The sequence below is a fragment of the Chelonoidis abingdonii genome, chromosome 2 (genome assembly GCF_003597395.2).
Source record: "Chelonoidis abingdonii isolate Lonesome George chromosome 2, CheloAbing_2.0, whole genome shotgun sequence".
Classification (NCBI taxonomy): domain Eukaryota; kingdom Metazoa; phylum Chordata; order Testudines; family Testudinidae; genus Chelonoidis; species Chelonoidis abingdonii.
In genome coordinates, this window is record NC_133770.1 from 80,507,223 (window position 1) to 80,521,879 (window position 14,657).

Below are 14,657 nucleotides of genomic sequence, written 5' to 3' on the forward strand. Positions count from 1 at the left end.
TGAGTCAGCAGTGTGCCCTTGTTGCCAAGAAAGCTAATGGCATTCTGGGTTGCATTAGTAGGAGCACTGCCAGCAAATTGAGGGATGTAATGATCCCCCTCTATTCAGCACTGGTGAGGCCACATCTGGAGTATTGCATCCAGTTTTGGGCGCCGCACTAGAGAAAGGATGTGGACACACTGCAGAGAGTCCAGCAGAAGGCAACAAAAATGATCAGAGGGCTGGGGCACATGACTTAGAGGAGAGGCTGAGGGAACTGGGATTGTTTAGTCTGCAGAAGAGAAGAATGAGGATGGATTTGATAACAGTCTTCAACTACCTGAAGGGAAGTTCCAAAGAGGATGGAGCTCGGCTGTTCTCAGTGGTGGCAGATGACAGAACAGGGACCAATGGTCTCAAGTTGCAGTGGGGGAGGTCTAGGTTGGATATTAGGAAACATTATTTCAATAGGTGGGTGGAAAAGCACTAGAATGGGTTACCTAGGGAGGTGGTGGAATCTCCATCCTCAGAGGTTTTCAACGCCCAGCTTGACAAAGCCCTGGCTGGGATGATTTAGTTGGGGTTGGTCCTGCTTTGAGCAGGGAGTTGGACTAGATGACCTCCTGAGGTCTCTTCCAACCCTAATCTTCTATGATTCAGGAAATATATGTTTGCTGATAATGTTTTAAAGAAAGTTACACCAGTGAACTGATGGAAGTCATTTAAGCACTTGGATTCAGAGACTGTTGAAGTGATAATCTCACTTTTAACAATAGCTTCTTCTGCCGGTGTAGAAAGAATATTTTCTTCCTTTGGAAGAATTCATTCCAAATTGAGAAAACGTTTCGGACCTGAAAATGTAGGAAAGCTTGTTTTTATTTTTTTCTTCCAGATTATGAATCAACAGGAAAATGAGGTGAACATGACCAAGTTAGCTGCAGAAGACAATATTTTAAGTTTCTCGTGTTGACCTGGCTGACACAGTCAATTTAATTTTAGTTATTTTTTAAAAAATATTTCATGTAACTATTTTAGATAAAAACAATTTAAACAAAAATAAACCTAATCTTAAAAAACTTGAATGTTGAACTAAATTCAAAAAATCATGCTTGTTTTGTTACAATATTGTATGTTTGCTATTGAAGAAAAAAATCCAGAATACATGACGTTGTTTTAGTTAAATAAAACAATTTAAATATCTGTCTGGTGATGTTCTCCTTCTAATACAGCATGGCAAGAAAATCCTCTAAATATTAATGATTAACCTGTTGAATTGGAGATAGTTCACCTCCCAATGACTTCGTAAATATCTGCTTCAATTACCTTTGGTAAATGAAATAACCAAACAAACATTCATTTTCTGATATAGCTGTAAAACTACTCTGAAAAGTTTTCAAAATAAACCACTTAAAAATTTATAGTGTGTACCTTCTAAAAATGAAACCTACATCTATCTTTGAGTTGTGAATAATATGTATTAAGGTTATAAACACCAATAAGAATACACTTATGTAGAAATCCATGATTAAATCGAGTCTTCCTGACTAGTGATCTAAATCAAATCCACCCTGCTCCCAACAATCATAGTTAGAATGGCCAGCCTAGGTGGTGAGGGTGTTGAAAGATCAGATAAAGGCAGGAGACATCATTCCCCAGGTCACTGAATGGGGCTCAAAAAGCAGTAGGATAATTACAGGGAAGATGATGTAGGATTTCTTAATTCCTCTCTATCAGGGATAGAGAATAGGAGAAGAGAGACAGAGGTGTAAGGAAGGGATTCTTCACTCCCTTCCTTACAGCCCTTTACACTGCCTCCTACTGCTCCCCAGTACATGTGCGTGTGCTAAGAAATGAAGATTCCCTTCCTCACTCCCCCAACAATCACTAATAGGCTGTTCAGCTCCTTGGTGGATGCCATAGCAATTTAAGGCTTGTAAATCTAAACAGGTGTGTCAGCTGAATAAGCTTTGATGTGATGAGGTGAAAGTGGGAGGGGGACTAGGAAACGAACACCCTTCCCTAGATGCTATTCAAGGAGTAGTCGAGCAGTAGATCTTCATCCCCTACTTCGGGATCAGCTGGGTACAGGAAGGCCAAGGGAGCAGGATGACAGGGGAAGTGGAGAAGGGAGTTTTCAGGATGCAGTGGGTCCGGGAAAGCTGTAGGTAGTGATGATAGGATGGTTACTAATGTGATATCTATCCATCTTAGAATGTCCCTATTCCATCCCACTTAACAGACTGCCTAAAATCCTTACGATATATACAGGAATGGTACTCCATTTTCATGGACCTCAGGGAACTGGGACTGGCTAAGAATATGGGGGAAGTGGGGGATGGATACGGTAACCCAACTTGCAGTTATTTTTGTTTAGATTATAGATTTAAGTATAGTTATCTATATAATTTTTTTGAATTATGTTTCCCCTGAAGAAATAATTCTACATCTGCACTGCTCTGCAACACATCTTAAAAAACTGAATCAGAAAATCAGATAAGATAGAAACCATGTTTAGTAGTACCAGATTCTCATCTTTTATTTTGTTGGCTCTTAACACTAACTCTTCTTACTTACCACAGCAATTTTGAAAACCTGGTAGATTCTGCAAAATTTCAAATGCTTGTCTATATAGATTCTTGGTCAAGTATTCACATGCAATTGCACACAGCAGGTTGTGTCGATTGAGGACATCCATTTTATCGCAGGGCCACAATGGTGTATTTATTATCCATTCTGACTCTGCAGTGAAGACAACAGAATTGTTTTGAACTAAAATTGGGAATAATAAATAATAGGCTATGAAACTCGTACTGAATACTGACATGGAAGAGGAGTTTCAAAACTTCACAGAAAAATGCACAACTTAAATTACCAAGTTTTTGTTAAAAACAACAGTTTCTCACAAAAGTTGATTCTTAGAAGCTTTATTCCTTTAATCTAGGGTAAAAACACATTAAATTTCATGTTAATGAAATTGGCTTTTTCAATAGCTTGCGTCTTTTCAAGAGTCATAATGCCCCCAAGAATGATATGAAATACCAAATTTTGGATCCCCACTTTCTCTCTCTATTGCCTCAGGCCCAGGCCAGTATGCATGCCAAAAGTGCAATGATTACAGATTGTTTTATGGTAAAGTGTGAAATAGAATACACTATTCCAATTTTAGTTTCATTACACACAGTTAGCACTGTCCTTCTGGACCAGAACATGTCACTAATGTGGCTCTTGAAAACTTTTGGTGCTAAACGTCAGCTGGTGTCCACTGGGTTAAAGGAGACAGTCTAACAGTCAAAGTACACCCCGGACAGACAGGTTATCTGTCTTTTTCCAATCCAATGGCATGGATTTGTTTTTTTTTTAATTTAAAAAAACCCATGTACGGTAGTTTTTAACTGAGTTTAGTCTACTGTAAAAGATATTTCTGAAAATAATTCCCATTTTAATTAAGATTAAGCATATTTCTTATATCATCAAGAATAGTATTGGCATTTAAGGCAGCTCACATTTCCTTTTAGCGCTCTCAGTATTAGTGTATTTTCTATAATCTAACATGTGGAATAGACTATAACCTTGAACTAAAATATTTCACAAAGACAACAGTTTAAAAACAAGCAAGTTATGTTTTACCAGTATATTATATATGAGTTTAACTACAAAACTTGATTCTAATAAAAATAACATTACCTCTCAATACCCATGTTGCTCCATCCAGACTTCCACTTTTAAGGAAGATTTCTGCAGCAGCATTAACAATTTGGCATCTTGAGGCTAACCTTTCTGGACCAATAAGTCCTTTCAAGCTTGTGAAATGAATCTGCAGTTCATGTAGTTTATCCAGAACCTTTCTTCCCTAAAGCAAAAGGAAACAAAAAGCAGAGGTGCAAATGGATGTTGCAAATACATAATATTAAATAATTAAGCTAAGTGCAGCAATATTAGCCAACTGTTCAGACTCTAGGACTAGATTTATATTAAAAATAAAATCAATTTTAATATGTATTAAATACACTTCTACCCCGATATAACGTGGTCCTTGGGAGACAAAAAATCTCACCGTGTTATAGGTGAGACCGCGTTACATCAAACTTGCTGCGGCCCCCGTTCCTTGTTCCCTGACCATCCCCTCCAGAGACCCCTGTCCCTAATCACCCCCAGGATCCCAACCCCTACTCAACCCCCCTGCTCCCTGTCCCCTGACTGCTCCGACCCCTATCCACACACACACACACACACACCCCGCCCTGATAGGCACTTACCGGCAGTGGCGGGAAGTGGATTAATGTCACCCCAACCCGATCCACTCTGCCACCTCCCAGCCGCAGCGCTCCGCTTCCTGCCACCCGTGAGTGCGAGAAGGTTGGGGAAAGGCTGCCCCCCATACTCACTGGCGGCGGGAAGCGGAGCGCCGCAGCTGGGAGCTGACAGAGTAGAGCAGGCTGGGGCCGGGCTGCTCTGCTTCCCGCTGCCAATGAGTGTGGGGAGGTTGAGGAAAGGATGCTCTCCACACTCACCTGCAGCAGGAAGCGGAGTGATGTGGCTCCAGCCCGCTCCACTTTCCTTGCCCCAGCTCCAGCCCTACTGCCCGGGTGAGGAGTCAGGGAAAAGGTCCCACACTCACCTGCGGCGGGAAGCGGAGCTCCATGGCTGGGAGCTGGCGGGGTGGAGAGGGCTAGGGCCAGGCTGCTACGCTTCCGCCACTGCCAGTGAGTGCGGGGGTGATCCCTTTCCCAAAGCCCCCTCCCCTGAGCGACATGGTTGGGCCAGGGTGTGGGAAGCGGAGCGGGCTTCTCCCAGCCCCCCGCTAATCCTCCGGGTCACTCTGGGACTGTGGGGCCCCCAACACTGCCCCCGCCAGCTCCTGCCTCCTAGACCCTCTGCCCCTTATCCAACCCCTCGGCCCTGGCCCGGCCCCCTTAGCACGATGCCCAGAGCAGCGTTTCAGAGCTTTACAGTGTTGCATGTGAACCCATGTTATATCGGGTTGCGTTGTATCAGGTTAGAAGTGCATATATGTTTTAGTAAGTTTATATGCAATACATATTAATTTTAAAACACAGAACTTCTCATCTTTTCAAATTGTTTAATTGATAAGCTTAGAGATAGTATGAATTGTGATTCTACTCTGAAAAGAGACTATGCAAAAAACATACCTCTTATTGACTGTATCTGTTACACTTTGTGTAATTCAGTCATATTTGCTTACTTGATCCAACTAAAATAAGTTTTTACTGCTTTTTACTAAAGGTGGCACTACAAACTGGATTTTGTTCCTTTCTGTAGATCAACAGAACTATTTACAAAGGTGTAGCAATTGCTTCTGTGCAAACCTGCTAAAGAGTTGAACTGCACAGTAGTCATTTCGGGCATAATTTGGCTTTCAGAATCTTTATTTATGGTGGTGATGTGCACAGAGATAACCCAGCTTGATTCTTGCATGCCTGCTGAATTTGCAGAGTTTGAAGTTAGGAAAAAACATGTTTTCATTTCTGCATATGTAATATGGGACACAGATGCAAGCAGTGCAGAACCCATACGACAATTGTAGAGTCACTTTTTGAAGACGAATGGCAACTGAGATCATCTTTCTGAAGGTGTATCTAAGTCAATTAAGTAGCATTGACAACAAATATTTCTTTTTCAAATTAACCTTGTCAACTAGAGAAACCCCGGTGTTTAAAATTTAAACAGAATTGGCACAATCTCCCCATCAAATTATTATAATCCAGTAAAATACCTTTGACCATTGCTGTATTGTGTGGTAAGAATACATTACACTGATCCCAGATCTTCCCAGGAAATCTCTGTCTGCTTCATTATGTTGTGGATTTTTGACAACTGGGGGAGGGGAAAAAAAAAAAGATTGATGACTGCTATTTTCCAAATCCTGGCACAGGGCTTTTTTTTAAAATGTGAGCTAAGTCTAAAGAAAATATATGTTCTGAAAAAAAACTATTTCTCAAGTATAAGATACATTTTTTGAACACATGGCACTGGGCACAAGTATTTCTTGCTTTGTCTTAAAACAAAAATTAAGGTAATTAATCCATTAACATTTTTATTCGAAGTATGTTGTTTTATTCCTTCACCTATGACAATAAGATGCCTGAATAAGTGATAACAACACAGAACAAGTTTTTCTTTTTAAAATGAATTTTGTGACTCTAAAAGCTTACTGAAATGGCCTTACTGGGGAACGAAGTTCAGCCACAGAACTGGTATAGAATGGGTGTTAATATGGCAAACTTCTCCATACTATGCTACCAATCTGCCTCAATTTTGTTATGGAATATAAGCCTGCAGGGCAGAAAAGGCAGTCCAGGCTCCAAGCATAACCAAGATTTGCTCTGTGCCAAAGCTCCCAACTGTAATAGTAATTTTGTGATATGAAACTGTGAATTTGGACTAAGACCACAATCATATAATTTGAGTCAAACAGCCATCAGATGGTAATTTTTGGTTAGTAACAGTCCAGGCTAGATTTGAACCAATAACCTAGAAAGACAAAAGGCTTGCTGCTATTTCACTGTCAACATCCTGAGCTATCCAGTTTTCCAGAATTAAAGTTCTGATAGGAACAGTGCTATGAACAGGTAAGAGAACAGGTGAAGAGGATTAAGATACTGAACTGGAAGATATTTTTTAAGTAGTAAACTCTTACGAAGACCTCTAGCCCTTAAAGGATTAAACAATTCTGGAAATTCAAATATGAAGTTAAACTAATTGCTATGTAATCTTGTTAAACAATTGTGCATACAGGCACAAAAAAATACATCTAGTAGAATTTTCAGTTTTAAAAAGGAAGGATTTCCTTCAAATAACCCAGAATATTTAAATTACCATTACTGAATACCTTGTGGTCAGGAATCAAATTTTTGACTTAATTTAACATTCACAAAGACAATATGAGAAACTGTTACCATGAAAAAATAATTTAGTTGAGTAAAAACATTTTTTCAGGTTAGTGAATTTTGAGATAAACTAATTTTTTTTAAAAAAAAAAAAGACATTTAAGTTTCCAAACCAATACAAGAATGTTTGTGTAAACAACTTACAAATAAATATTTTAAGGATTTTTGCAAGGTTTTTACTTGCAAAGATTTGAGGTCAGAAATGTGTGCTTTAACTTGCTGCTATCAATGACAAGCAAAAACAAAGGTTACACACCTGTAAAAGGAGTTCTTCAAGATGGACTCTGCATCTTCATACTCCTGGGATACTCCAACCAGTGCAGTTTGAACAGTAAAGCTCTAGCTAGCAGTAGCTGTTCCATCACTCATGCACTTCCATCGCCTCCTCCCCTCAATGAATGAATGTTTCAGGGCAAAGGTATAAAGGGGTGTGGCACTCCAGCCACCTCAGTTTCTTCCCCTATGACAGGACTCTGAGGTAGTGGAGAAAATCCCATGAGTGTGAATACGCAGAGACCATTTTGAAGAACACTGGTTACAGGTAAGCAACTTTTATTTCTTTGAATGTCCTTTGCATAGTCCCACTTATGGGATAGATTAAAAAGCAGTACTCTGATCCAGGATGGTGGGACCACAGAATTCTACTTGAACAAGGACCGCAGAACTGCCTTGTCAAATTTTGCATCAGATCTAGGTTCCAAATCTAACAAGTGGTGTTTAGTAAAAATGTGTACTGAACGCCATATGGCTGCTCTACATCTCTCTCTTAGAGGAATGTATCCAGAAAAAGCCACAGAAGCTGCCTTCAATCTAGTACAATGTGTTTTAATTCCCTGTGGAAGAGACAAACCCATCAATCTGTAAGCTTCATAAATACATAATTAACCATCTAGAGAGTGTTTCTTTTTCAAACAACTTTACCCTTGTTTATTGCTTATGATAAAAGGAATTTTAGAGATTGTCTAAATTGTTTATTTCTGTCTAAATAAAAGGCTGAAATCCTTTTAATATCTAGTATACGTAATTTAGCTTCCCCATCCTGAGCATGAGGCTTGGGAAAGAATACTGGTAAAATTATCAACTGATTTATACGAAAATCCTAAACTCTCTTTAGTAAAAACCTTGGGTATGTATGTAAAATTATCTTTATGAAAAACAATAAATGGTGGATTAGCCAGTAAGGCATTTAATTCGTTTATATGTATTGCTGAAGTGATAGCTATAAAAAAAACCCACTATCTTAATAGACAGGTGGAACAATATATAGTTTTCCCAAAGGTTCAAAGGGAGGTTTCATCAGTTGTGAAAGCACTGTGTTCAAATCCCAAGATGGCATAGGGTGTCTTATTGAAGGATATATATTAGTAAGACCTACCAAGACTTTTCTAGCTTTTTCATGAGTAAAAAATGATTTATTTTCCATAGCTATATGGTATGTTGATATGGCTGAAAGGTCAATCTTCATAGAAGATAGTGAGAAATCCACTCTATAATACATATTGTAATATATAATTAATGGGTGCTGTATATAGCTAGATCTATATCATACATGGAAATCCACAGTAAAAATCTTTTCCATTTATGACTATAAAATATTTTCATGTGGACTCTTTTCTTGAATTTATCAATACATTTTAACCTTTAACGAATAAGACTTTTCTATCAATCCCAGGGTTTTATCTCCCAGGCCGTTAGACAGAGATACTGAAGATCTAGGAGATAACACAACAAGAAGGGATGGTCTAACAAAACTGGTACAGTGGCAGAAGTTCAATTAACCCTCTGGACAGGCAAATTAAGTCCAGGTATCACAGCTGTCTGGCCCATGCTGATGCTATTAGAATTACTCTGGCTTTGTCTTATTTTGTTTATTACTCTTTAAATGAAGAAAAATGGGGAAACACTTAACTTAACCCTTGACCCCAATTTATTAGGAATGCATCCGACAGTGAGTCCCTGCTCTCAAACAAAATCCGATGCAAAGAAAATCTATTAAAGGATTCCCCCACAACCTGAAAAGGTGTATTACCACTTTGTCCTTACAAAGACCATTCTTGTATTTGAGCAGTCAATCTACTTAGATGACCTGTAAGGATATTTTGTTCCCCAGATACATGAATTGCTATTGGGTGAATGTCTTTATATATTGTAGGGAATGAGCCCTGCCTTGTTTGTTTAGATAATATAATGCTGGTCATACTCTCAATCACCACCCGCACTCCCCTGGTTTTTGACTTGAAGCAGAAATGATTTTAGAGCCACCATGATTGCTCTCAGTTCTAAAATACTTAGATGTTGATTCCTTTCCTTTAGTGACCAATAAATTGTTGTTTAAATGTGCCTGCCATCCCAGAGCAGATGCACTGGAAGTAGGTGCAAGTCAAGGTAAGGCAGCTTATGTCGTCCTAACTATGTAAGCCTACATATTACAGTGTTCCTCCTGCTGCTGTAACTTGCCCACTCCGCCAACCTAGTAAATCCATGTCGACGAGAGGCATAAGGCTTAGGACTACATAGTTTGAGTGATGCAATGTCTGTACAGACATTGTGTTGCTTGCATTGCCTGTTGGCTGGAGCCGTGGAACTGACTTCTTGACAAGAATGCCAATTTCACTACTAGTAGGATCCCTGTTTTGAAATTGGGAGCACGAGGGAGAGATAAGGGAGAGAGGGTGTTCCAGCTGTGAGCTCCAGCAGAGCTGATAGCTGGAGCCTCGCTGCCTGGCACCAAGAGCCAGGTGTGGACTTCTCACAGAGCCACAGCTGACGCCAGGTCTCTCAGCTCCCTGCCCCACATGGAGCTCTCAGCCCCACACATTAGCTATCAAGTTGGTGCAAATGTTTCTAGTGAGGACGTGCACCAGAGACAGAAGGAGGGTAGTGGGGACATGAAAAATCACAGTAATTACTGCGGTGGCTGTAAGTCAACCTAACACAGGTCAACGGAATTGTGTAGTGTAGACATGGTCTAAGTACCACTGATGGCAGAAAGAGAGAGAAAGACTAAAAGGTATACCCTTCATTACATTTAGTGCACATGTCCACAACATCAGTGTTGTAAATACCTGCTACGGAATCACTAATTTGCGATGCTTGTTGTCTAAGCCTGGTTTGTAAATTCTCACTAGCCAGTGTTGCAGGTCAGTCATTAAAGTATGGTATCACTGATGTGGCTGATGCTAAGAGACCCAGTGAACCAAGAAAAAAGGAGCACTGACTGTTATGGAGACTTCGGAAGGAGATGCATAAACTATTTTATTTTCATAAAGCTTTCTTCTGGGAGAAAGGTTTTTGCTGAAATTGAGTCTAATAAGGCCCTATGAAAAGGAGTCTTTTAGGATTTAGGAATGATTTTTCCCAATTTATGCATAATCCCAGGTTTGCAAAAAGTAAACAATTTGTTCCACACACACATAAGACTTCTTACTTCAACAACGTTTTGATTAAGTGGTCATCTAAGTAAGGACAGAAACTCCATTGCTTTAGATATGCTGCCACTACAGAAATATATTTCGTAAACATCCTCGGAGCTATGGATAAACCAAAGGGAAGAACCCTGTACTGAAAATGGTCCTCTCCTTCCATAAAACACAGTTATTTTCAATGACATGTTTTTATTAAAATATAGGAATATGCATGTTTTAATCCAGAGCTGCAAATCAATCCTGAAGAGAAAGATAAGGGATTCTAGAAATTAGAGGACATGCAGACTCAAAACTTTGTATACAGGCATTTAATTTTCTGAGATCCAAAATGGCCATCTTTTTTTGGAATTAGAAAATAGCATAAATAAAAACTCTAGCCTTTCTGTTCACAAGGCATGGTTTCTATCACATCCAGCTGTAATAGAGACTGAATCTCTTTTCTGAGCAAACTGAGTTGAACCCGATCCCCAATCAAGGAGGGAAGTGGTAGTTTGTTGGGAAGGAGAGTTACAAATTCTGTTGAATTCCCATTTGCAATAATTTCCAGAATCCACCTGTCTGATGTTATTAATTTCCACTGATGGTGAAAACAGGACAAATATTCCCCAGAGAGGTAAAAGTGTCTAACAGGACTGACTTGTAGCTGGGTCCCTTGCCAAATGTGAAACCTTGAAGGAATTGCATAAGATGAAGTCAAAAAATTCCTTTTATTATTACAAGGTTTAAACTCTCTCTTCTTCAATTGCTGATATTGACACGAACAACACTGAGGGCTGATAGTAATTCCTTCTTTGATAGGGGTAAGGAATTGATGAAGAATATAATGGGTACTGCCTTTGGTATCTGAATCGTGGAAACAAAGATGATCTTTATGCTATATTAAAGAAATCTAAAGATTTACTTGACCTCACATTCTTTATTTTCTCTAGCACCTCGTCTGTCTACATGCTAAACAGACTCTACTCTCCCATAAAAGGAAGATCTTTGATTCTCATCTTAATCTCTGGAGAAAGACCCACTGATTGCAGCCATGCATGCATTCTGAATACAATAACCAAAACTATTACCCTAGCTGACGCAACCAAAGAATCAAATGCAGCCCTTTAACTGATGTTTAGCAACATCCTGCCCTGCCATCAAAAGGGTATTTACTAACCTTCTACGCTCTTCCAGTGGAGAACTGAGGAATAACAACTTTCCCCCACAGATGATGCTGGTAACCAGCCATGAGAGATCTTCATAAATTTTAAATATGCACGCCTAACATAGCTGAAGGAAACATTTTCTTCACAAATATATCGAGTCTTTCCCCTTCTTTATCAGGAGTACAGTGAACTTCGGCAACTTTCCATCTGTGTAGCATAGCCTCCATCATTAACAAAGTAGGAGATGACAGAGCATAAAAGTATAAACATAGCTAGAACTTCCTGAGGGAATTGGTATAATTTGGCAGTCTTTTTCGACATAGGCAGCTGAGGGAGCATTCCAGCTTGTTTTTGCTGGTTGAAGCCATCATTCTAACAAGGGGAATGTTACCCTCAAAATATCAAAAAACAGATGAGAATTCCTTGATACCAAGGGAATAGCTAATGTCTTTGTGATGCAATCCATAATTCATGAAATGACACCACATCCTCTGATGGTGGTGCTACTGAAGTGTTGCCCACATTTTTCCCTAGAGAAGGCAACCCCTCCAGAGTCTGGATCTGACTCTTGTATCACTACTAATTCCTCCTCTTCTAATAATAACTCTCTTAACATTGTAGACTTATCAGAACTTAGTTGCATTGGTGGATATGTATCCTTCAGATCTGACATTATCCTCTCAGTACCAAACTGGCAAATGTCTATTGTCATATAGAGAAACATGCTGATAAGGTGCAGCAGATAGCCAATGATACCTGAAAGGGGTACTTGCCAGTCAGGCCAAAACTCCATACTCAACATCATTTGGACATTTCTTTTTCCATATGGATCTAGAACACAGAAATGAGGTTGCTGATAATACTTTTTCTCCAGATCAGATCGCTGAGCTGTATTTCTTCTCCAATCTAAGCCCATTCTTAGTTCAGATGGAACCAGAGATGGCAATCTCCTTGGCTGAATAAAGGAGAACAGAGAAAAAAAAATCTTTTCTGGAGACCCAGAAGGGGTCTTAGATGGCAGAAGCAGAAGATATCCTGAGTTCTTCAACTCTTCCTCTCTGCCTTGGGGGAGTATCTAATTGAATTGGTTGCAGCCAAATGTCCAATTCTTGCTCAATTGAAATACATGGGTTAATTACCAATAGAACTGGAGCCAGATCCAGATCCAGTTGATGGAACTGTGCCATAACTACTATTTGTTGCAGTGCTGTGTCAATACTGTCTACCACTTCCATATATTTTTTCCTATCTCATGCTTTTGGAACTGGCTCATCTAGATCAGATGAAGAACATCTGACTCTACCACAAGAATGTGTATACTGCATACGTTCCTTGAAGACCCTCTGGTCAGATGTCTCTCTCTTGCATGGAATGGCTCTTCAAAAGAGGCTGACTCCAATGAGGACTGAGCGCTCATGCTCTCCATAATAGCTGTGTCCTTTTGCAGTGGACTGGCTCTGGAAACAAGGTGGAGGATTTGTCCCAAGATGGAGGATTTGTCCTTCTTCCTTACAGACTTGCTTGGCACTGACACTGGTCTCTGAAACTTGTTTGAAGCTTGCTTGGTTCCATACAGTTTTGCTGACTGTGCTTCTTGTAATAAAGTCACCTGAAATCTGTTGTGTTTCCACTTTTGTTGCTTGTGTTATGAAAATAAAGGAAATCAAGCATTTCTAAAAGTGAGTGTCCTTCACCCAAGAGCCAGGCATGTGGCATGTGTGTCACATGCCAGAACCAGAACCAGACATAATACACCTTTTTAAGATGTGGCTTCTTATTCTTCAGTTTTATCATCTCAAAACCAAAATATTTACAACCAAGTTAAAAATAATTGTCTGTTAGTGTTGATTAACTAATATAAATTATTAACTAGCTGACAAGATACGGATCCAGAAGCAATCCAGAGCATTTCCTGATTTGTTCAGCTGTTCTCAGTTTGAAGAACCTGAGGCAGTTGAAGTGCCATACCCTGGAACAATCGACGTTTACAGAGGGGAGAGGGCAAGGGACATGTGAGCTGCTGTTGCTAGCTTGAGTTCTACCATTCAGACCGCACAGGTTGGTGCATCTCATGAGTGCTAACATGCAGAAGATATTCGAAGAAGTTTCTGCATTTCTTACTATAAGTGTACATAACGTCACTAAGGACTTGTTTACACTTACAACGCTGCAATGCTACAGCACTTCACTGAACTTCTCCCATCGGAGCAGGTACTCCACATCCCCAAGAGGCAGTTGTTACATCAATGAGAGAAGCCCTCCCATTGACAAGTGCTGTCTACACAAGAAGTTTGGTTGATTTAACTGTATTTTCCACACCCTGAGTGATGTAGTTATAACAAAATAAGTTTGTAGTGTAGACCAGGGCTAAGTATAGAAGAGAAAAACTTCTCAGCCAGTGAGCAAAATGAACCAATATTCAAGAATTGTTTGAAATATATTTACAATTAATATGTATGTTGTTAATAATTTGGGATCTCATAACTTTTTGAGCTTTTAAAAAAAATTTAGGTTCACCTTCAAGTTTAATTGAAATTGTTCGGCTGCAATACATACATTTTCAATAGATATCACATGTTGTGCTAATAATAAGTTGACGGTTATTTTTATGAAGGTTCTCACTGAACTGAGATGATTTTTTCCCTTTGTTGAACATTAACATTACTGAAACTCTGAGCACGCCTGTGCTGCAGACAGCAAATGAACTTTTAACAGCTAGTCATCTAAATAAGTGCATATAGAAGTCTCTTGTAGGCTGTCACTTCACCTGAGTACCTGACGATAATTCTTGGAATTAGAAACAGTCAAAAGGAGGATTTTGGACTGATGATGATTCTCACTTATGCAAAATCATAGTTACTTCTCTGTGTTGGTCTGACGGATATAAAGCATGCATTATGACAAGAACTCCAAACCAAACGCATATACTTAATAAGAGAATGGTCATGGGAATAGAAAATACTGGGAACAGACTCCCCATTCTCCCAATACTACTTTAGAAACTTACAATGCCCCGAATGGAACGGAAAACTTCATCTCAACATTCCAGGGAAAAAAAGTTGAGGGCAGCATGAAGTAGAAATAGAGTAACCTCTGAATAATTTCCAGTACCTTTTTATTTTGAACTCCCAGAAACACCTTCAAGTCTGATGTTTGAAAGATGAAGTAACAGAAGATGTGCTAGGAGCACAGTGCCTGGC

General features: G+C 39.5%; 1 protein-coding gene across 1 annotated transcript in view; it reads right to left on the reverse strand.

Annotated features, from left to right (window-relative positions):
- The window catches only part of TOPAZ1 (testis and ovary specific TOPAZ 1), a 98,829-nt gene that overhangs the window by 20,089 nt on the left and 64,083 nt on the right, over positions 1-14,657 (reverse strand). The window contains 3 exon segments of the mRNA XM_075061949.1: positions 2,554-2,718; positions 3,664-3,829; positions 5,714-5,814. Of these exon segments, the coding sequence (XP_074918050.1) occupies positions 2,554-2,718; positions 3,664-3,829; positions 5,714-5,814 (432 nt within the window).